The following is a 24,464-nucleotide window of genomic DNA, read 5'->3' on the forward strand; positions in this document are numbered from 1 at the left end:
TCAGCCTAGCTCACAGCAACCTCAAACTCCTGAGCTCAAGCAATCCTTCTGTCTCAGCCTCCCGAGTAGCTGGGACTACAGGCATGCGCCACCATGCCCGGCTAATTTTTTCTATATATATTTTTAGCTGTCCATATAATTTCTTTCTAGTTTTAGTAGAGATGGGGTCTCGCTCTTGCTCAGGCTGGTCTCGAACTCCTGAGCTCAAACGATCCACCCACCTCGGCCTCCCAGAGTGCTAGGATTACAGGCGTGAGCCACCGCGCCCGGCCCATCCAAGTTTCTGATCCATAAAATCTTGAAATACAATAAAATGTTTGTTGTTGGAAGCACTCAGATTTGGGATGTTTTGCTAAGATTCTGCCTACCTCAGGGCCTTCACACATGCTTCTCTCTGGGATATTCTTCCCACACTCCTACCTGGCTAGTTCCTTCTCATCCTTCAGCTTAAATGTTCCCCAAGGAGGGCCCTTTAGACCACTCATACTAAAAGTTAAAAGTACCAAAGTGAGACTGTATCAGTTCCTTGTTTATTTCCTTCTCAACACTTAAGTAACAAGTAGGCATTACAATTAAAATGATTAATCTTATCTTCCCTTCTAGAACAGACATTGACAACCTATGGCCCAGAGGCTGGCCAGCTGCTTTTTTAAATGTTCTACTGGAACAGAGCCACACTCATTTGTTTATAAATTGTCTGTGTGCTCTTGATATGGCAGAGTTATTAGTTGCCAAAAAAACCCATGTGGTCCACAAAGCCTAAAATGTTTACACCCTGGCCCTTTTAAAAAATATTTGCTCACCCCTGCTGTAGAGTTTTGGAAAGCAAGGCCTATGACTCTCTGCATCTTTTATACTACCTGGCATTTAATAGGTACAAAATAAATATCTGCTGAAAGAAGTGAAGAGCCTCAAGGCCAAGCTATAAGTCTCTTTCTATAATGGAAGGCTCTTTTTGGCACAACAGGGTTAGATGGGGGCTGGGTCAGTTCCCTTCTGATGTCCCCAGATTCTAAGGGGTCCCAGGATGAAAGCTCTGGAGGAGAGGCACCAGGACTCGTAGGTCTCAGGTCCATGCTAAGTCCAAGCAGACCTAGCCACTTCATCACTCCTTCTCCTCAATTTCAGGGGAAGAAAAGGATTGGGGACTGGCTGAGACCCTCTCTCACCTTTTAGAAGCCAATTGCTTTGGTCAACCCTCAGGCAAGGGTATGACTACTTTCAGAAAGCAAAGAGGGTCCTCTGCTTCTCTATCCTCCCCACCAAACATAGACTGGGCTAGACCCTGGAGAGGAGCCACAGAGGAATGTGGGGAGAGACCTGTTATTGCTTTGGAAGACCCTTGCCATCAAGGAGAAGGGTATGGTGACAAATGCTACTTCCTGGACAAACAAGACTAGATGAGGGATAGGTGTGAGGTTGTGTGTGCAAACATACAAAGAGGAGGCAGGCTATGAAAATCTGCAAGAGCCCCTGGGATGAGCTGTGGATTTTTGCCCCTGATGCCCTGAGTTGGAGGGTGTGCTGCTCAAAACATACTATACACACTGATCCTTATTTTAATCTGGTATCATCTATCATCTCTTAGGCCAGAAGAGAAAACATTCTCCTTTCCCTCCCTCCCTCTTTAGTACCAAGGTCCTCATCTTAGGTTCCATGGGTCCACGGAGGGTTGCCTCTAGTGACGAGCTGGGATCTTAAGGCCTGAGACTGAGCCAGATTCCAACAGTCCCAAATCCTGGAGGGCTTCCAGTAGCTGCTCCCGGGCAGCACCAATAAAGGAATTCTCCAGAAAGGTAGGCAGGCCTCCCACACCATCCCGCAGGGTATACAGTGGTACCCGAACCAGGCCCAGCACCTGTAAAAGGAAGGAGACAGGACACACTGGGACCACAGGTAGCTGAACCCATTAACTCTATCCTCTCTTCAGCAGACATTTTAGAGCAGAGACCTCACCCTTTAACATGAAGCAGAACCAGGCCTAAGGCTCATACCTCACTAAGCCTAGTGGGTGTGACCCAGTACAGGCAAATGACCAAAGACAGGCTATTCAGCTTACTGTTCAACTTCAGTGGCTCCTGCCTCAGGGATGCATACATAGCTCTATAGGACTGGTTGTCAAAATGTGTTATTTAGGTTACCTCTATTAGCATTATTTTCTAACATTTGAAAAATGCAAATTCCCAGTTTCCACCCTCTTCCCAGTTGTTATAAAAATCTCCCCCAGATGATTCTGATCTATGTCAAAATTTGAGAACAGCCTTCATATACAATGTTTCCCTACTCCCCTAGCCTTAAATATTAGGGCCACATCTTCCTAAGAAAAACAGAGGCTCGGCAATAAGGGACAAGGGTGGATGCCTGGCCATTATCACATTATCAATAGGGAGAAGTAGAGAGACTAGGATGGGTATAGTCTAGAAAGCTCTCTCCAGAGCCCAGGAAAGGAAGGGTGGAGAGAGACCTTGCAGGGAGCCCAGGTTGGCAGTATCATCCAGATTAGAGATGACCAAGATGAAACTAAACCAAGAAAATGAGGAAGAGGGCAAGGTCAGAGCAGCAAAGACCTCTCTCCTCCCTCCCGGGATGGTTTCCAGGGGTAGGGAAAACGCTGGGGGGAGGGGAAATCAGGTATGGGACAGGGTCCCAGTCTGGCCCCACCTCCAGCCCGTGGTCCTTGGCCCGTGTTGCGCCAGTCTCCACTGCCAACAGCTGCTCGAGCGTCAGACGCTTGGCATAAAAGTGGGCCACCACGCGCGGCCCAGACCCTGCGTGCGAACTGCGGTAGTCAGCGCGTTCCACGCGGAAGGCGGCCACCGCCTCACCCAGCTCCTCGCGCAACTCGCGGTTCAGCCCGTCCTCCAGGCTGCTGTCCTGCGTGTCCACGAAGCCACCGGGGAAACCCAGGCGCCCATCGAAGCGCATCTGCATCTGCGGGAGGAGGAAGCGGGTATAGGCAGAGACGCCCCAGAGAAACCCCCCAGGGAGGGTGCAGGGCAGAGAGGGGAGTGACCGGCAGCGCCCCCTCCTCACCAGTACGGCGTAGCGCAGTGGGATGCGGCCGAAGAGCATCCCAGGGTCTGGAGCATAGAGAAGAGCGTGACACGCATGCCGCCACCCAGGCCCCAGCGCCAGGGCCTCGGCCAGCTCCAGCCTGCGCGCCCCGGCCATGGCCGGACGCTGCTGCCCCTGTGCCGTCCCTTTAGCCACGTGGGTGAGTGGGCGGGTATCACCGCGGACCAATCCGAGCCTGGGCGGGGCCGCAAGGGCCAATCCCAGCAGGACCCAGGGGCGGAACCTAAGCTCATTGGGGCGGAGCGACGCGACTGACCCCGGGCGACAGCCAATCGGAGCGGGGCTTGCAGACCAGGCTGTGGTCCCAGGTCCTTGGACCCTCGGGAAACCGAAAGCAGCCTCGGGGTTGGGCCTCTTGCGGGGCGGGGCTGCAGGTGTGGTCCCTGCCTTGAACCTGGAGCTAGGCAGGTAAATACGTGCCTGCCTCACAGTCTGGAACCAGTGGGAGTGTCCCTTAGGGTCCAGAGAGCTGGGAGGCTCATAAGTTTTTGTAGCCTGAGCAGGATTTAATTACAGAAGCGTCCTGGGAGCCTCAGGAGCAATACAGAGCGTTCAGCGAACTACCTTTGGTCTAGACTGGGTGGTACAGGAAGCCTAGGTTTGGGGCTAGGAAGGAAATGAGGCAGACTTGGCTTCAGAGACCATGGCCTACCCTAGGGACATGAGGATGGGGAGGCACGATGGTGTAAGGAGGATCTTGAATGGTGGATTTGAGGGGACTGGGGGACTAAGTGAGTGTGGGGGTCGGGGGAGCGTTGGGCTAGCGTTAGTTCAGATACTTTGGACTGTTAGTTCATGTATTCTGGACCAGATGGAAGTGGTGTCACTTTCCGAGAGGGGGATGAAGGAGGGGACTGGGCATTGACAAGTGTAGTTCTAGTCAGGCATTGGGGTGGCCTTAGGCACTGGGCAGCTGGTTATGCGGGTCAGAGGCACAGGAAGTGGCACAAGGAGAAGTCACAGGGTCAGTGAGATTTTGTCAGGAAAGGTGGGTGTGGGGGGAGCTGTGGGTGGAACCCTGTGGCACAGGAAGGGGAGTGAGGAGGGGCAGGAGTAGAGGAAGCCCGCTTGGCTTTCTACACTTTACCTTTGAGCTTGAAGGAGGGTGGGGACAGTGCAGTACCCTCCCTCAGGGCCGGGGGCTATTCAAGGCCTGATGGTGAGGAACAGGGATTCCGGATACCTCACTCCAGGCCAGGTGTTCCTCAGCCTGCAGATTGCCCCCACACCAGGAATCAATAATATACATTAGACTGCAGCAGGCAACTTCTTGAGGGCCTGGGCATAAAGGCACAGACTGTAAGTGACAACACGTGATGGAAAAGAGGCCAGAACCCACTCAGACACAGGCTTGTGTCCTTAACAAGCTGCTTAACTCTCTCAGATCCTGGTTGCTCATCTGTTAAATGGGGATGATACCAACCAGTTAGGGACATGGGGAGATGGAAGGCAGTTAGAGCAGTTCCAGACACAAAGTACATGTAGTCATTCTTAGAGTCGAGGGAGAGGGCACAGCGCTGTGCCTCATGTTAAAGACCCCAGGGTTTGAACTGAGCCACACTCCTGAGGCCTCAGTACCCCAAGGGCATATTAGTCCTGTATGGCATAATCTTTCCTAGCTTAGTCTTCTGAGTTTCAGGGCAGAGATGCCATCTACTGTCATCAGGCACCTAGATCAAGGTGATTAGGCTGTAGATGTGGCACAATTGCCATTAGCCTGCTAGAGTTCTAGGGACCTTGGAAATTGCCCTGGTTTAACATTAGAGTCACTTTGCACAAAGCTTATGAAAACTTTACAAAAACTACCTGTTTCAGGATCCAAGCCCAGACCAATTGAATCAGAAGCAGCCCAGACTATTAAACAACCAGAATGGAGATTCAGTGCCTTGCTCCTCCCCTAGCATTCTAATGGTGACTTGGTTTCTCTCCTAGATGGGCTACCTTTAAGGATTTAGAGTCAAACATGCCCTTTTCAGAGCTTCAAGCTGTTCTTTCTTTCCTTGTTGCTTGAGGAAGCTTTTAAAGGTGGACTCAGCTTTCTAAGGTAACCTGAAAAACTACAAAACCAAGGCAACTGCTATACAGGAATTAATTATTAATGCTTTTGAGACCAGTGCTGTTTCTGGATGAACGAATATGAAAGCCCTCCAGACTCCTCCTCCCCCCAACCTTGCTATCTCTTTCAAATTGCTCTTGGCCTCTGCCCTACCTCCCCACTCCCAACAACCATCCCCAATTCCATTCTCCTGAGGCAGATTGCCCAGGAGTCAAGATTCGAGGTAGAAGCCTTAACCTTGTGCCTCTAGAGCTGCTTCAAGTTCACAGTGGTACTCGGAGACAAAATAACTCAGTGGTCAGCCTTGAAGGATGATAAGGAACAAATTCGTTATTTCAAAATTAATGAGGAAAAGAATTAAGCATTTATCCTGTCTTTTTTATATGGGCTTTTCCTCAGGGTTACATAATAATTGATGAGAGGAAATTTCTCTTATAGAAGTATTCTAGCTAATCAATGAAGAAAGAGCCAATCAAAATTCTACCATTTTTTAAACTTTAAAGAATTCTTGGATCCCAGAGAATGATCATCAATGGCTGTTGACATCATGAAAAGACAGTTGTTATATACATTATGACAAAAGAACACACCACTGCTTATGAATTGTTCTTACCAAAACACTGAGCTGTATTCTTGATGTCATTGATAAATAACAAGATCAATAAAATTCATCTTATTTACTGATACATATAACAATTTGTAAGAAATACAAAGGAATAACTTTTTAAAATAGCAGGAAGAGATTAGAATGATCCATGTAGTAGTGGATTAGACTTTGAAACATCAGTATGAATTCATATTTGGCTTGATACAGGTAGAGATGGCTACATATAGAAATATGGATGTACATGTATATATAGAAGGGTTAGCATACACACTTATATTTGCTTTTCTGTCACCTGAGTGCACCTAGATACAATCATACCCCAGGAAAAACAAAGACACCCCGTGTCCAGATCTTGGTTTCCAGCATTATTTTCCAAAAAAGAAATCAAAGCTCCTTGGAGAAATGACTCATTCCAGCACTAGGTAAGGAATATACATGATGAATACACCATAAGCCTGAAGCATCTTGTGATGCTACAAATTAATGAATTTCAGCAAATAAAAAGGAAAAAAAGCTGTATTGATAGGAGTATGTCAAAGGAACAAGGGCACAGGAGTCAACTGAAAAAGCTCCTAATGGCCAAAGCTGAAAAATTTTGAGCAACCAAATACAGTAGTGTTGGATTATAACCCAAAGTATAAAATAATTATCTACAGGTCCCTCTTGACTTAACTATTAATAAATTAAGCATTAATAAATACTTAATTAGAAAATAAATGGGAAAGGAGAGAAAAAAGTCCCATGTAGAAAAATTGGCAATAATTTATGTAGCTACTCTGCCTCAAGGAGGTGGACCATAATTCCCTACTCCTTAAGTGTGGATTGTGAATAGTGACTTCAATCCAAAGAGTACAGTATGGAAATGGGAGAGGAAAGGAGTAACTTTATAACTTTATGGAGAAACTTGACAAACACTGCCTTGCTCAGGTGATCAAGGTCAACATCGACACTGATAAGTCATATTAAGAATGTACCCTTAATATGATGTAATGAAAATGGTGCTTTTGTTTGTGGTTTTCCTCCTAAAATGACATAACCCCTGTCTAATCCTGACAAAAACATCAAACAAATCCCAGTGGAGAAACATTCTACAAAATACCTGACCAGTAGCCTCAAAATTGTAAGTCATTGTCTTAGTCCATTAGGGCTGCTGGAACAAAATACCATAGACTGGGTGGCTTATAAACAACAAAAATTTATTTCTCACAGTTCTGGGGTCTGGGAAGTCCAAGATCAAGGTGCTGGCAGATTCGGTGTCTGGTTAGGGCCCACTTTACATTCACGGAAGAACTTGTTGCTGAAACCTCATAGGTGAGAAGGGGTGAGGCAGCTCCCTGGGGTCTCTTTCATAAGGTCACTAATCCCATTCATGAGGGCTCCGCCCTTATGACCTAATTGCCTCCCTAAGGCCCCACCTCCAAATACCAACACATTGTGGGCTAGGATTTCAACATATGAATTTGGGGGGAACAAAAATATTCAGCCTGTAGCAGTCATAAAATACAATGAAGGTCTGAGGAACTCTCACAACAAAGATGAGCCTAAGCAGCCGTGACAGGACCAAATGGAACATGGTATCCTGGAGCAGAAATAGGACATTAGAGAAAAACTAAGGAAGCCTGAATAAAGTACGGGCTTTGATTAGTGATAATGTGTCAATATTGGTCTATTATTGTCAGAAATCTTCTATAACAATGTAAGATGTTAATTATAGGTTAAACTAGGAGGAGTATTTGGGAACTATCTGTACTATTGTCACAAATTTTCTGTAAATGTAAAACTTCTGAAAAATGGTTTATTTTTTTTTAAATCAAGAGAATACCATTAGTAAAATATAGACTGAAGAGAAATTTACAGGACAAGTGACCTGGTTTCTTTAATAAATGAATTACAAGGGAAAAAGAGACATGGAGACAGAACCTATATATTAAAAAAGATTGAGGCTGGGCGTGGTGGCTCATGCCTGTAATCCAAGCACTTTGGCAGGCAAGGTGGGAGGGTAGCTTGACGCTAGGAGTTTCATACCAGCCTGTTCAACACAGAGAGTCCTGTCTCTACAAAACATTAGCTGGGCATGGTGACATGGAGCTGTAGTTGCAGCTACTTGTGAGGCTGAGGCAGGAGGATCGCTTGAGTCCAGAAGTTGGAGGTTACGGTGACCTATGATTTTGCCACTGCACTTCAGCCTGGACAACAGATCTAGACTCTGTCTCAAAACAAAAAAAAAAAAAAGAAAGAAGAAAAGGAAGGAAGGAAATGAAGGAAGGAGATTGAAGATATAGATAAATTGAAGTAATTGGGCTTTTTTGGTTTCTAATTTGTACAAACTCAAAGAAAAAAATCAAACAGGAAAATGTGAATACTGACTAGGTATTTTATATATAGGAATTATTAATAATTTTTTGAGGTGACAATTGTGGCTATGTTTTGTAAGGGTTCCTTATCTTTTAGAGATACATACTGAAATATTTATGAATGACATAATAAAAATAATTCAATGAGGGGGAAGAAGCTGAGGGTATAAATAAAATAAGATTGGCCATAAAATGATAATTTTTGAAGCTGGGTGATGGATCCATTAAGAGCTTACTATGTTATTCTCTTTACTTTTATATAGCTTGATGTTTCCATAGTAAAAATTTAAAAATAAAAATATCTTTGTCTTCTCATGAAGTTAAAGGTAAAGGTTACATTTACATTTGAATAAAGCTTTGCATTTCACAAAAACCTTTCACAGATAGGATCCCTTTGGATGGAAAAAAAGGAAGAGAGAGATAAGAATTTCACTTTTTAAGCAGGGAGAAGCTTACAACCAACATCTACCATCTGCCAGGTAGTTCTACACCATTCCACTTCATCCTCATGAGATTTTCCAGGTGCCTCAAATGCAGAGAAAAAATTGAGCACCACTGATTTAGAAGAATATACAATGTGAGAGGAAGGAGGAGATACCACCAGCAGAGATCTACCAGCTAGAACCATTTGAGGTTTATCCCAAAGGACTTCCTGTAAAGACAATTCACCTGTTGAAGGACACTTTGTTTTTTTCCAATTTGAGGCCATTAAACAGAATACATCAAAGAGGTAGACTCCAATGTAATAATCCTCGGAGACCTCAACACCACACTTTCAGCATTGGACAGATCATACAGACAGAAAATAAACAAAGAAATACTGGACTTAACCTGTACTATATACCAAATGGACCTATGGTATGGAATATTTCATCCAAAAGGTGCAGAATACACATTCTTCTCCTCAGCTTATGGATCATTCTCAGAAATAGAACATATGTTAGGCCACAAAACAAGTCTTAACAAATTCAAAAATATTGAAATCATGGCAAGCATTTTCTCTGATCACAATGGAATAAAACTAGAAATCAATAACAAGAAGGACATTGGAAATTATACAAACACATGGAAGTTAAACAATATGTTCCTGAATGACCAGTGGGTCAATGAAAAGATTAAGAAGGAAATTAAGAAATTTCTCAAATGAAAATGAAAGCACAACATATCAAAACATAGGAGATACAGCAAAAGCAGTACTAAGAGAAAAGTTTACAGCAATATGTGCCTACATCAAAAAAGTAGAAAAGCTTCAAATAAACAACCTAATGATGCTTCTTAAATAGTTACAAAAATAAAAACAAACCAAACCCAAAATTAGTAGAAGAAAAGATACAATAAAGATCAGAGCAGAAATGAAATTGAAACAAAAAAATACAAAAGATCAATGAAACGAAAAGTTGGTTTTTTGAAAAGATAAACAAAATTGACAAAACTTTAGCCAGATCAAGGAAAAAAAAAACAGAGAAAACATAAACACATAAAATCAGAGATGAAAAAGGAGGCATTACCATTGACACTGCAGAAATTCAAAGGATCATTAGAGACTACAATGAGCAACTTCCATATGTTTGTATAATTTCTAATAAATTAGAAAACCTAGAAGAAAAGGATAAATTCCTAGACACACATAACCTATCATGATTGAATCAGGAAGAAATCCAAAACCTCAATAAATCAGTAAGAAGTAACAATACAGATGCAGTAATAAAAAGTCTCCTGTCAAAGAAAAACCCAGGACTTATGACTTCACTGCTGAATTCTACCAAACATTCGAAGAAGAACTAATACCAATCCTACTTAAACTATTCCATAAAATCCAGGAGGAGGGAATACTCCCAAATTCATTCTATGAGGCCTATATTACCAATACCAAAACCACAGAAAGGCACAACAAAAGCAGAAAATTCTAGGCCAATATATCTGAAGAGAGGCAACTACTCTCAACAAAATATATAAACCGAATTCAACAACAGATTAAAAAGATTATTCATCATGATCAAGTGGGATTCATCCGAGGGATGGAAGGATGGTGCAATGTGCAAATCAATCAATGTGATACATCATATCAATAGAATGAAGGCTAAAAAACATAGGATCATTTCAACTGATACTAAAAAATCACTTGATAAAATTCCACATCCCTTCATTACAAAAACTCTCAAAAAACTGGGTATAAAAGGAACATACCTCCACATTCTTCATGAGGAAACCCAAACCCAAATCAAAGGACATTTTACACAATAATCAGTATGCATTCTTCAAATTTCTTGAGGTCAAAAAAAGTAGAGAAAGGCTGAGGAATTCATCCAGATTAAAGGAGATTAAAGAGACGTATAGTACTGGATTTGATTCTGAACTAGGAGAAAAAAATAACTATAAGGGATATTAATGGGAGAATTGACTAAATTTGAGAACACACTGTGGGTTAGATAATAATATTATTTCAATATTAAATTTCTAATTGTTATTAAAAAAAGAATACAAATAAGCAAAGCCCCTCCTCTACTACTAAAGCTGAGGGCAGGCAGATCTGTCCTCTCTGGCTCTTGGGTGCTAGAAAGGATGCTTATGACCAAAGCACAGCAAATAAGATGCTCTTGCTCAGGACATTGATTTTGGAGAGGTGACACATGGTAGATAATCAGACTTAAGGGTCCAGTGGCATAGTAATGAATATAGTGACCACTGGTGGTGCCAATGGCATAATGGCCACTGTCCAGTGGTGAAGGCCCAGGTGGCAGCACCCTAAGCCTACTATCCCTGGCAAGATGCTGGCTGTGCCTCACCAACACTCGTTCCTGCCTCATCCTGGTTCTCCAGCCTCCCATTAAGACTGTGAGCTTCCCAATACCTTTCTGATAAATTACAATGTTCCATAAATACACCAGCATCCATTTCTGTTGTTTCTAACCAAGAACACTGATGAGTATGTGAGGACAACATATACTAATCAAACAGTCACACACGAATGATAAAAATCTGCAATAAGTGATTTGAAGAAAAGGTGCCTGGGTGAAAATAATCTGGTCTGGAAGGTCCAGGTCAAAGCATGCTTCCCTTAGGACGTGACAGCAAAAATAAGAAAGGCAGAGTCACAGCTAGAGAGGCAAAATGTGTGTGAGGGTGGAGGGGTGGGGAGCAGAGGGGCAGTGGCAAGGGAAAAGGGGAGCGGGAATCGCACTGCCGGGAAGCCTGAGATGAAATGCCCTTCTTAGCCCTAGTGGTTGGAGGGTAAGAAACTAAAGAGGAGGTGATTAAAAATGCAAGTGAAATGCCTCCATGGAACAGTATGATCCTAGTGGAGACTAAACAGCAGCGTGGAGCAAAGCTCAAGGTTGAAGAGAGAGACTGCAGTTCCTACTGGCTGTGTTAAGGAGTCACGTGGACGAGGCCCCTGTTGGAACAAAGGGGACGGTGGAACACCTGGCCTTGTTTTCCCACTTGTGTAGGTGCCACACTCTGCCTCCTCCCACAGAGAAATGCTCCTTCCCCAGATCTTGATCTGGTGACGCTGCCAATCACAGTTCTCCACCCGCCAGGCCACAGTGAGGGCAGAGGACCCAGGCCCGGCCAGTCACATCGTATGTCCAGTCAGCACAGGGAGGATCCACGTGAGCACGTGACCCACTCAGTCCATCAGCCTCCACTTCGACTTTGTTCATCTGGGGCTGGACAACAGATCTTCCCTCCACTCCGCAAATTACCTCAGTGTCTCCCCGGCGTGGGTCCCACACCCGCCCCTGAATCCTTTTTTTGTTTCTTTAGATTAGTTTCGGCTGGTTTCTATAAATTCAAATACATGCAAAAAAATTCCTTTTTATTTATTTATTTTTATTTTTTAAATTTCTTTTTTTAAAGCTAGATGCCTCTAGTTCATCCTTTTTATTTTTTAACAATTCATTTTAAAATCATACAATACATACATTTTGTGAAAGATTCAGCCAATATGAAAAAGCATTAAGAAGGCCATTTCAGAGTGCCTATCCCTGTAATGTATTTCTAGTTTTACTACATGATGGTCATAGAACATGGTATGTGCCCTGTCATTTCCTAGGGCTACAGAAGACCAAAAAGAATTTACGGAGGTTTTAGAAGGTCCAATATATGACTAATTTGTTAAATGTTTTCTGGGCCCATAAAAGTACATTGTTTGCTTGAAGTTACAGAGTTCAATATTTCGGCAAAGTATATTAATTGTATTTATGGCCTTTGTGCTACATCTATTTGGAGTATGGAGATTATAGTCTCCCTACCTCATATGTTTGTTCTAAGGACTAAATATGTTACTAAATGAAAAGAGTTTCTAATAGTTACCTGCAACGCAGTAAACACTGCCAAAATATTAATAGTTGTCTACATCATCATGATTTTTACTATTTTTAGATCATAGATAGCCATACTTGACATTTTATCTGTCAAAGATTGAAGGATGTGTGTTTGTACTCAATTAATACCATTCTGTTAATTTCTCTTTGCATTTCTGGTATATTGTGCTGTATATAATCTGAAGTTGGTGGTAATTGTGTTACAATTGTGGATAATATCTTGATCAATTAAAGAATTCTAATGTTTTTGACATTGAATTTTAGATATTAATATTATGATGATTCTATACTTTTTGACTGTAATTCTGTGGCATTCTTTCCCATCCTTTCATATTCAACCAGAGTCATATTGCTTTGGCATATTCCATGAAGCAAGAAAATTTGATGTCTTTCTCCAATCTAAGAGTCTTATATCTTCTGAAACCAAATAGCCCTAACTCATTTCCCCAACAAAATTAGCACAACTTATGCTTCTTTCCAACTTCTCCCTACTATCTAACTTTTATGGGGTGATCTAGGATTTTGAGACTAGCATATTAATCAAATCACTCACTATTTTATTTTTACATTATACATATTTCCTCTTAATTGGTAACATTTATCTTGTTAGACAGCCATCATTAACACAATTTCATGTCACTGAATTTGTATATTATAGGAGCCATGCTCACAACCAGCTCACAAGTTTCTTATAACTTTTCTGTTCATCACTTCTTTACTTTTGATTCAGGTGGTTCATTACGGACAAAGAAAAAAACAAACCTGAACTGTTTTCCAGATATAGTACATGGGTAAAATCCATGCTTTTTGAATTTCATTTTGGATTGATATGAAGTTGTCACTATTGCCAGTGACCTAATCCTCCTACCTTACAAATGTCCTTGACATGAAAAATATTCTGATTTTTTTTTTGGTTATCTGCCCCCCCCCACCAACCCCTCACCCCCAACACAGTGAGCACTGCCAGCCCACGGTGTGGCATCCTTCAGTTTAGGGAAGTTTTCTTTTGGTTACCTCCAAAAGTTGTTCCTACGACATGTGTTCTGTCTGTTAGTATTTTCCTTCTATCAATCAACCATACTCTGGATTTCTGTTGTCTGTTGTCTGATCTCTATATCTACCATGTTCTCTCTGGTCGCTTAGGTTTGTCCTTTTCTTAGGATTCTAGGGGATTTTCTTAAGCCTGCTCTCCACATCAGAGGTAGCTTTTCCCAGAGTCGATGATGCTCTTTGCTGTTTCTAGAGAAATGTTAAGTTCTCTGATAGAGATCATCTCCCCACATGCTCTCCTTGGTGCTGCCAGCTGCTGCTGCATGTCTGTCTTTTCTTTCATCTCATTCCAGAGTCCATGCTCTGCTTCGACTCCCTGAGCAAATATTGCTCCTGCTCCTCAGAACACACCTTCCAGAGAATGCTCTTTATCATTTACACATGGTGTTCACATCCCTTTCTATTTGGTAGTATTTTTGGAACAGAGCAAATGTGGATATTTCCTGTTTACTTAAGTTAAATAGAGGCAATTCTGCTCTTTGGCTCACAAACAAGCAGGGGACCATTCACCTGTTCTCCCCTCCCTGTTTACCTGGCCCTTGCCTACATCCACAGCCTGAAATCAGTGCTGGATAACAGGATGTTCTGAATGTACTAGCTCTGTGTTTCAGACCCCTGAAGACAGTGGGAGGTCTGGGACTGTGGGTGAGAACAGTTCTGCCTGGGACTTCTTTCTCCAGGGGCTTCTATAATTGTTGAAAACTCTGGCCAGGGGTTGTCATCCTGCATGGAAGGAGGGCATCCTTTGCCACTGCACCAGCTGAGAATGCTTGTGGAGGGTATCATGCCCACAGTGAAGGGATGGGGGCAGCTTGGGTTGCATCTGTGCATCAGGGTGAGCAGGGCACTGTGGGGAAAGGCCTAGGCACACAGACTCATGGAACAATCTCAGGGTGCTCGGTTTCAACTTTTATGGAACAAAGTTGTGAGTTGTTTTTCAGTTGCCATGGACCCCCAGGTTGAAGGTCATGTAACCTGAGCATGCCCAGATGAACCCAGTGTGCAATCACAGGTGGATCCTAAGTGCCTGGACCAAAGATCCAGGAGTGAATTAAGAAGCAGACACTGTATAGCATGATCCAGGCTCCAAACAGATCAAGCCTTGGCATCACCCCACGGCAGGATCCAGTCAGATCACACATCATTATTCTCTGACTATAAAACTTGCCCCAGCCCCCAGCTCAGAGGAAGGGCAGATTTGAGTCCTACTCCTATCTTCCTGGTCAGGCCCCCTGACAATAAACCCTTCTGCCCGCAAACACCCAGTGCTTTAGTGTTTGCCTTTCCATTGGGCTGATGCAAACAAACCCAGTTTGGCTCAGATACATTCCCTCTGTGTGGGAGCTGTTTGGTGAGGAGCTTCCTTTAGGTGTTGCATGTCCTTCAGTATGTCCCTTTGCTATTGCTGCTTTGTGAGTGTAAGAGGTACCTCTGAGTTTTCCTCTCTGCCCATCTGGCCTTTGTGGTACTGCCTCCACCCCTGGAGGGAGCCTGAACTGCCACATTTGGCCAAGTCAGAAGGGAGGAGGGAGAGTGCCATGTGGTTTCCCCCCGGGGGGGGGGGGGGGGCGCGGTATGTGGCCTTAAATCCATGGGGGAGTTTCCCTTTTTCCCTTTTCTCTGTCCTGCCGATATTCCTCTTCCTCAGAATTGAGTGTTTTAAATATAATCCCCTACCATAAGTGAGAAAGTTCCAGCATCTTTTCCTTTGGATCAAATTCTGATGCCATCCAATATTTGCTTACAACTAAAGGTTTTTTCCTCTCTTTTGCCTCCCACTCCCTGTTCATTTTTCTGTTTGAGATAGAGGGTTTTAAAAATGTTTCTGTTAATAAACTGAAATCATAGAAAACCTCCCTCCCCCTCCCTTCCTTGCCCTTTGTCAGTTTCACTGGGCCCAAGTAAGTGGGGAAGGAGGCAGACACTCTGTCCTCAAATGTTCCAGCTGAGAAGCTGCAGATTTGCCAGAAACTGGGTGACTGAGGAGTAGATGGCTCAGGACAGCGTGAAGCCTGAAAGTGTTTACCCTGAACCAGCAGCGGCACACTTGAGGGAAAAATGCAATGTTGAAAAGTGGGAACATCCTCCCGATTATGCTGAAAGAGAGAAATAGGTATATGGGGAGAGGCAGCAGGGGCCACTCACATTCCACGAAACAAATGTGCTAAGAAGCAGGAAGCAAACATGGCATCCTGTACTTAAATAGTGCTGGGAACATCTCTCCAAGCCTATCCCAAGTGCTGCCTCATTTGACCCTCACCATAGGAATCACAGCTCATCAATCAGATAAGGAAAAAGAGGTTAAGTGCTTGCCTAAAATTCATCACAGCACTTCATTTGGGGTCAAAGACTGAAAAGAGCTTCCAACTTCTTTCCATCCAAGATGATGGACTTATCAATGCCAAGGAAAGCTTAAGTGGCCATCCTCCCTGGCTTTACTCAAACCCCAGGAGGGTCAGAATGTGTAAGAGGAAGAGAAATGCAGGGTCTGAGCTTCTATCACCTCCCACCTGCCTGCCTGTCCACTGCAGGGACTAGGTGAGAGAAAGGAACTGAAACTCCAAACCCCACAGCAATAAAACGCTTTGAGGCTGGCTCACTGAGAAGTAATCTGCAGACTTGGAGGGTATATTTGTGGGATGACACAGGAAAGTCATGGGCTCCTCCCCACCATCCATCTCCAGAGAACCAAAAGAAAAAAAAAACAAAACAGGCATTTAATATAAATAAGTATGTGGACAGATGAGCTTCCCAGAAGGCACTGAGAGACTTATGACTGGAGCAGCACTCAAGCAGAGTCAGATGGTTTATCGTAAAGGAGACTTCCAAATGGTGCACGGCTAGCCCAGATCACACCCCAGGATGAGTTCTAGGTCCTGATTTGCCTAGGACCGGACCCTGAGGTAAGGGGTATGTTAGTGGTGCAGTCAGGGGTGAGCCGCCCTGATCTCTCAGCCTCAGGGTCCTGCCTCCCTTCAGAGATGGCAGAGGGCCCAGATGAAGCTGGTACAGGCTGGGCCCCTGGGAGCCACTCCAGTGTCCATTACCACCAACTGGCCTACCCTGACAGTTTGTTCTAGATAATATTTGACAATAGGGGTCAGGGCTAGGTTAGGGAAAAAAGGCAGAGTAATCAGCCCGTCTAGGATCTATGTGATCTCCACAGCTACTCTTCCACCACCCACACTCATTCTTCAAAGGCCAGGAACTGTCAGTGGGTGCACATAGCTCTGTGTTGACCTTCCAGAGAACCATCCACCCTCCCTTCCTCAAAGCCCCTCTCCTGGGAAGTGCTGTCTTGTCATGGGCACTTTCTCCACTGGGCAGCCACCACTCATCACTCTTCCTGCTCACCAAGGGTGCTGGCTCCTAGGTCACACTATCCTCGCAACATCTGTGGGTTTCTTCCTTCATTACCTACTTGGATGGTCTTCTTGGCTTTTGGTCTCACTATCCCTGGATCGTATCATTTTATGTCTCCTGTCCAAGGTCTACCCAGCCATCCCAGGTCAGACTCAGGCCCTCCCTTATCTGAAATTGCTCCACCTCTCAATTTCCAAAACACTCCTCTCTGGCTCAAATACCTCTCCCCACTCAATCCCTCACGATGTTGGAGTTTCTACCCCATCAAGATCTTTCCAATGTAACCTCCTTTTTCTTTTCCCATCTTAGCCACATTAACCTTAGGCTCTACATTGTATTACTACAATTTCTTCTGCACATGTCATCTTAACTGCTTGGCCTCTCTCTCCCTTCCTTATCTGCCCTGGCAAAACCCAGATCTGCAATAAGTCTCTCCACCTCAGCTGCTAAATCGAGATGAAGAAAAGACAGGTATGTACACAGTCCTGGGAAACACACACACACCCTGGTATATCCACTACCTTAAACTGACCATCGCATAGCTCAGCCTTGCCCTACTGTTCTGCTATGTTTCCTTAATCAACTTGTTTTCCATACCAAGGTGAATGTTCACATCATACCTTCTAAGAACATCCTCTACTCACATACAGCTGATGTTCTCACTTCATTTCACCAACAAGACGTTCAAACTCCGTTACCATCCACCATTCATTTCACCATCCTAATGCTCTATACTTGCCCCATCCCTTTTTTCTGGAGCCCATTATGCTGCAGGATTGTCTCCCCTCCTCACCGATGTCCCATCACTCCTTTCTCATGACTGTGCCCCTCAGGAATCCCTCTCTCCACCCCCCAGCTCTCTCCACTCACCATCTGGACTGTTGCCATCAACATCCACGTGCTCTGTCCCTCACCTCAAATGCACCCTTGACCCCACAGCCCTCTCTAGTTATCACTCTAGGCCTCTTTACAACCAGCTGCTCACACTGTCCCCTCCCGCTTCCGTTCCCTCAACCCATTCCAGTCTGACTTGGCACCCACCCCTTCCTCAAATTGCTTCCATCAAGGTCATCAAACACCTCATGCTTCTAAATCCAGTGGATAGCTCTGTCCTTCTTTTATTGAAACCCTCAGCAGTACTCTGTGTGGTCTACTTTCTCAAACAGCATCCCCTCTCCTCTTGGTCTCCTTCTACACACCCGCCTTCTCCACCCAAAGCTCAAGGGTGGACTTCCAAGGGGCTTGTCCTTAGCCCTCTTCTTTTCCCTCTCCATGGACCACCCCATCAAGTCCAATAAAGTTTTCAGACTGTCTTTATGCAGATGACTGGCAAATTCATATCTCAACATGCCCCAATGGCTACCTTGATCCTGTTTTCTTCCAAAGCTTTTTCACCCACCCCTCAGCCTATCTCTTCTTCTACAACTTGTGCCTTCACACAAAACCTATAAGTCATCTTTTAATCCTCTTTCTTCCTCACCTCCCTCCTCCCACAACAAGTCCACTGCTGCTCCTGTCACTGCCACCAGCAGAGTGTCTCTCAAACACATCCTCTCTGCCCATCTCCACTGCCTCCTCCCCCACCCCAGCCCAGATCATCACCATCTCCCATGTGAGCTACCGTGGCAGCTCCCTCTGTCTCCTCTTTACTCTCCTAGCCCCTCCAGTCCATGTTCCACACATCACTGGGATTGGCTTCCTTGAAACATAGACCAGGCCCCTCCACATGGCCTGTAGGGCCCTGGCACACTGGGCTCCCACCTACCTTTCCAGCTGTATCTCCCCTGGCCTGCTGTAGTCTAATCACACTGGCTTTTTCCCATTTCTAGACCATGCCCCACTAGGTTGAAGTTGGCTACCAATTCTTTGTTAGTCTTCTATATCACTCCTCATGCCTCATCAAGAAATGGAGTCTAAGTTCCTTACCATTCAATGTTGGGTGACCTTAAATGACATCCTTGACCAAGAAAATGTGGCAAAAGCACAATTTCTGAGGCCAGATCAAAAGCCTTCTACTTTCTACCTTGGAATTCTGGAGTTCTCTGGGAGCCTTGAGTCACCGTGTAGGAAATTCATCTATCAAGACTACCACATTGGTGGGGCCAAATATGGGATCTGGTCCCATTTGAGTTCAGCTTTCCAGCCATCTCAACCAAGGGGCCAATCCTGTGACTGGAGCTTTCTTGGATACTCCAGATAGCCCGTATACACCAGTTCAATACCATCTGGCCTCTTCTACCTATATGTATTAGAGTCATGTAGAACAGAATTACCCAGCTGGGCCCCATCCAAATTTCTGATCCATAAAATCTTTTTTTTTTTTTTTTTTTTTTTTTTGAGACAGAGTCTCTCTCTGTTGCCCGGGCTAGAGTGAGTGCCGTGGCGTCAGCCTAGCTCACAGCAACCTCAAACTCCTGGGCTCAAGCGATCCTCCTGTCTCAGCCTCCCGAGTAGCTGGGACTACAGGCATGCACCACCATGCCCGGCTAATTTTTTCTATATATATTTTTTTAGCTGTCCATATAATTTCTTTCTATTTTTAGTAGAGATGGGATCTCGCTCTTGCTCAGGCTGGTCTCGAACTCCTGAGCTCAAACGATCCGCCCACCTCGGCCTCCCAGAGAACTAGGATTACAGGCGTGAGCCACTGCGCCCGGCCCATAAAATCTTGAAATACAATAAAATGTTTGTTGTTAGAAGCACTAAGATTTGGGATGTTTTGCTAAGATTCTGCCTACCTCAGGGCCTTCACACATGCTTCTCTCTAGGATATTCTTCCCACACTCCTACCTGGCTACTTTCTTCTCATCTTTCAGCTTAACTATTCTCCAAGGAGGGCCCCTTAGACCACTCATCTAAAAGTTAAAAGTACCAAAGTGAGACTGTATCAGTTCCTTGTTTATTTCCTTCTTAACACTTAAATAACCTGTAGGCATCACAATTCAAATGATTAATCTCATCTTCCCTTCTAGAACAGGTCTTAGCTAACTATGGCCCAGACAGTGGCCAACTGCTTTTGTAAATAATGTTTAATTGGAACACAGCCCCACCCATTTTTTTATATATTGTCCATGTACTTTTCACATGGTAGATTCAAAGAGTTGCCAGAAAAACATGGAGGGTTGACCCCCGAGCAAGATAGTGGAATTGCAGCACTTTCCATTGCTTATTCCCCTTAGAGATCTGTCAATATGAACATATATCCATGCATGTAAATGACTGCACAGAGCCAAGAAAACTAGGTCATGTATTATAGCACCAGCGTGTAGCACAGAAAGAAGAAAAGATGCAGTGAAGGTTGTAGGAAGGACAGTTTACATTACCCATATCACTTTTTTCCCAATATCAGCCATACTTTATCGGGAGAGATACTGTCTGCTTGGGAGAAGGAGCCAAAACTGAGGACCAAACTTTGATTTGGTCTCTAATACTGGTACACCCAGTAAAACCCAGCATAGGCTAGCATCCCATAGCCTCAGACTCCAGGGCAGGACCTGTAGAGTAAGCCTCCATTTATGCCTCAGTACCAGGCCAGGTCTTGCAGCCCCAGGCTACAGGTCTGCTTGGTAGACTAGGTCTCTAGGATCACCCCACCACCAGGCTAGCCTTAGCATCTGTAGGCTCCAGACTTGCTGCAGCATGAGGCCAACCCCTATAGACACAGACTCAGGCTTCTGGCTCACCCCAGGGCCAGGCTGGTCCTGTCCACCCCAAGCTCCAGACCACTCCCAACACTGGCTAGCTCCCAGGGACTTATGTTTTAGTTTTGCCCCTGTGGATACAGGCTCTAGGCCTACCCAGTACCAGGCCAATTTCTGTAGGCCCACATTCCAGCAGACCCAGGATCCAGTGGACCCTGATGCTGGCCTGGCTTTCATGGCTGCAGGTTCCAGCATTGCCCACATGGACCCATGTTCTAGGCCAACCTCTGGGACCTCAGGACTTGGGCCAGCGCTTGTGGACTCAGTTTTCAGGTCACTAACTACACGCCCAACCTCAAGGCCAGCACCCAGAGATATAGGCTCCAGCCCAACCCTCATAGCTCCAGGCTGCAGGACAGCAGCCACGATTCCAGGTTTCATATCAGCCCTTGTGTTCACAATCTCCATGCCTATGCACCATTAGGCCAGGCACAGGCTCTAGGCCCATACCTATGGCTCCAGGCTCCAATTGACCCAAAGTCCAAGTGTGCTCCACAAGTCCCACAGTCTAGGCTTACCCCAGTAGACCCTAGTGCCAGGCTGGCCCCTGTGGACCAAGGCTCCAGGACCATACCTGCAGACCCAGACTTCAGGCTTTGCCCTGTGGACCTAAGACCCAGTACAGCTCCCACAGACTCAGGTTCCAGGCCCATCCTAGCACCAGGTCAGCCCCTGTGGACTCAAGGTACAGGTCCATCCCAGTGAATCCAGGTGCCAAGCCCCACCTAGCATCTGGCTGGCCTATGTAGACTCAGGCTCAATGTCTACCCCAGCACCATGTCAGACCCTGTGGACCCAGGCTTTAGGATGGCCACTGCAAATTTAGGCTCCAGGGCTGCCCTCAGGGACTCAGTTTCGAGGCCTACCACAGTGAATCCAATAAACAGGTCTATCTCAGTGGCTCTAGGCTCCAAGTCCAATCCCATGGACCAAGGACCCAGGCACCAGACCAGCCTGCCTGAGGGGCCTGGCAGGAAGCCCACCTGTGGACTATACCAAAGGGCCTGTCCAGAGGTGAAAGGCTTTCCCAGATAAATCAAGCCTGCAAAGACTAGAATATGTCCATTTTTTCAAATGTGAGATATCAACACAGAGCCACAAGGATCAAGAACAATCAGGGAAATATAACCCCACCAAAAAGACTAAATAAAGAACCAGTAACCAAAACTAAAAAAAAAAAAAATGGAAATTCATTATCTGCCTGATAAAAAATTCATAATAATTGTTTTTAAGGAAGCTTATCAAACATCAAGAAAATACAGATACACAATTCAATAAAATCAGGAAAACAATAAGCAACCAAAAGGAATAATTTAACAAAGTGATTGAAATTTTATACACACACACACACACACACACACACATAAATCAAATGAATTCTAGAGCTAAAAATTACAATTAATGAAATGAAAAATACATTAGAATGTCAATAGAATTGATCAAGCAGAAAAAAGAGTCTGTGAACTCAAAGAGAGGTTATACGAAAATATACAGTCAGAGGAGAAAAAGGAAAAAAGAATTAAAAGGAATGAAGAAGTCTTGGGATTTATGAGATAATATCAAAAGACCAAATATCCAAGTTATAAGAGTTCAAGAAAAAGAAAAGAAAGACCAAGGGGTAGGAAGCTTATTTGAAGAAATAATAGAAAACTTTCCAAATGTGGGAAAAGATAAAAATATACAGGTATAGGAAGGTCAAAGTTCTCCACTAAGATTCAATTCAAATAAGATTACACCCAGACAAACTTTATTCAAATCATCAAAACTCAGAGACAAAAGGAGGATCCTGAAAGCTGCAAGAAAAAGAAGCAAACAAAAGCTTCAATAAAGCTAGTGGCAGAATTCTCAACAGAAACCTTACAGTTCAGGAAGGAGTGGGATGATATATTCAGAGTGCTGAAGGATATAAACTGTTAACCAATAATACTATACCCAGAAAAGCTGTTCTTCAGAAATGAAGAGGAGATAACGGCTTTCCCAGACAAACAAAAGCCGATGAGTTCATCACCACCACACCCGTCTTACAAGAAATACTAAAGGGAGTTCTACAAGTTGAAAGAAAAGGATGCCAATTAGTAACACTAACCATATAAAAGTATAAAACTCACAGGAAAAAATAAGTACACTGTCAAATTCAGAATATTCTAATACCATAATTATGGTATATAAATCACTTATATCTTTAATATAAAGGTTAAAAGACTAATATATTAAAAATTATAATAGCCACAACAATTTGTTCAGGGACATACAATATAAAAAATATGTAAATTATAACATTAAAAATGTAAAAGCGAGAGTAGAGAGTGGAGTGAATGTAGAGTTTTTGTATGCAATCAAAGTTTAATTGTTATCATCTTAATATGGCCTGTCATAACTTATAGTTATATAAGTTTTATGTATGCCTCATGGTATCCACAAAGCAAAAACATACAGTAGAGACACAAAAGATTAAAAGTAAGGAATCAAAGCACATCCCTGAAGAAAATTGCCTAATAACAAATGATGACAGAAAAAGAGAAGGGGAGGGACAAAGGAGCTACAAAGAATGAGAAAACAATAAAATGGCAATAGTAAGTCTTTACCTAGCAATAATTACCTTGAATGTACATGGATTAAATTCTCTAATCAAAAGACACAGTGGTTGAATGGATTTTAAAAAATACACACACAACCCTAAAACCCAACTATATGCTACCTACAAGAGACTCACTTTACAGACTGTAAGTAAAAGGATTAAAAAGATATTCCATGAAAATGGAAACTAAAAGAGAGGTGTAGCTATACTTACACAAAATGAACTTAAAGTAAAAAATTTAAAAGAAACAAAGAAGGTTCTTATATGATGAGAAAGGTGTCAATTCATCAAGAGTATATAATCAATTATGAATATATATGCACCCAACATCAGAATACCTAAATATATAAAACAAATATTAATAAATCTCAAGGGAGAGATAGACTATAATACAATAAAAGTAGGGAACCTCAGTACCCCACTTTCAGCAATGGACAGTTCATACAGACAAAAAAATAAGGAAACATCAGACTTAAACTATATTTTAGACCAAATGGGCCTTAGAGACATATACAGAATATTTCATCCAATAGCAGCAGAATACACATTCTTTTCAAGCACACATGGAAAATTCTGAAGGACAGATTATGTTAGGCCACAAAACAAGTCTTAATAAATTTAAGAAGATTAAAATCACATTAAGTATCTTTTCCAATCACAATGGTATAAAACTAGAAACCAGTAACAGGAAGAATTCCAGAAAATTCACAAGTACATGGAAATTAAACAACATGATCCTTAAAAATCAATGAGTCAAAGGAGAAATTAAAAAGTGTCTAATTGGCCTAGGCAAAGAATTTATGAAGACCCCTAAGGCCATCACAGCAGCAACAAAAATAAATGAATGGGACATGATTAAATTAAAAAGCTTCTGCACAGCCAAAGAAACAGTCACGAGAATAAACAGACCACCTACAGAATGGGAAAAAATTTTTGCATACTACACATCAGATAAAGGACTGATAATAAGAATCTATTTAGAACTCAGGAAAATCAGCAAGAAAAACTCAAGCAACCCTATCAAAAAGTGGGCAAAGGACATGAATAGAAACTTCTCAAAAGAAGATATAAGAATGGCTAACAAACATATGAAAAAATGCTCAACATCTCTAATCATCAGAGAAATGCAAATCAAAACCACAATGAGATATCACTTAACCCCAATGAGAATGGCCTTTATCAAAAAAACCCAAAACAACACATGTTGGCGTGGGTGCGGAGAAACAGGAACACTAATACACTGCTGGTGGGACTGCAAACTAGTGCAACCCCTGTGGAAAGCATTATGGAGGTATCTTAAACAGATTCAAGTAGACCTGCCATTTGACCCAGCAATCCCATTACTGGGCATATAC

The 24,464-nt window shown here is 43.5% G+C and overlaps 1 protein-coding gene across 1 annotated transcript; it reads right to left on the minus strand.

Annotated features, from left to right (window-relative positions):
- Positions 1–1,599: 1,599 nt before the first annotated feature.
- NUDT16 (nudix hydrolase 16) lies at positions 1,600–3,187 on the minus strand. Its single transcript, XM_069473247.1, has 3 exons — positions 3,034–3,187; positions 2,662–2,931; positions 1,600–1,858 (listed from the first exon to the last, which is right to left on the minus strand). Exons 1-3 carry the CDS (start codon positions 3,169–3,171, stop codon positions 1,679–1,681), a joined length of 588 nt encoding a protein of 195 aa, XP_069329348.1. The 5' UTR covers positions 3,172–3,187; the 3' UTR covers positions 1,600–1,678.
- Between the last annotated feature and the right edge of the window lie 21,277 nt (positions 3,188–24,464).

Source organism: Eulemur rufifrons, chromosome 7 (assembly GCF_041146395.1).
Source record: "Eulemur rufifrons isolate Redbay chromosome 7, OSU_ERuf_1, whole genome shotgun sequence".
In the NCBI taxonomy this organism is placed as follows: domain Eukaryota; kingdom Metazoa; phylum Chordata; class Mammalia; order Primates; family Lemuridae; genus Eulemur; species Eulemur rufifrons.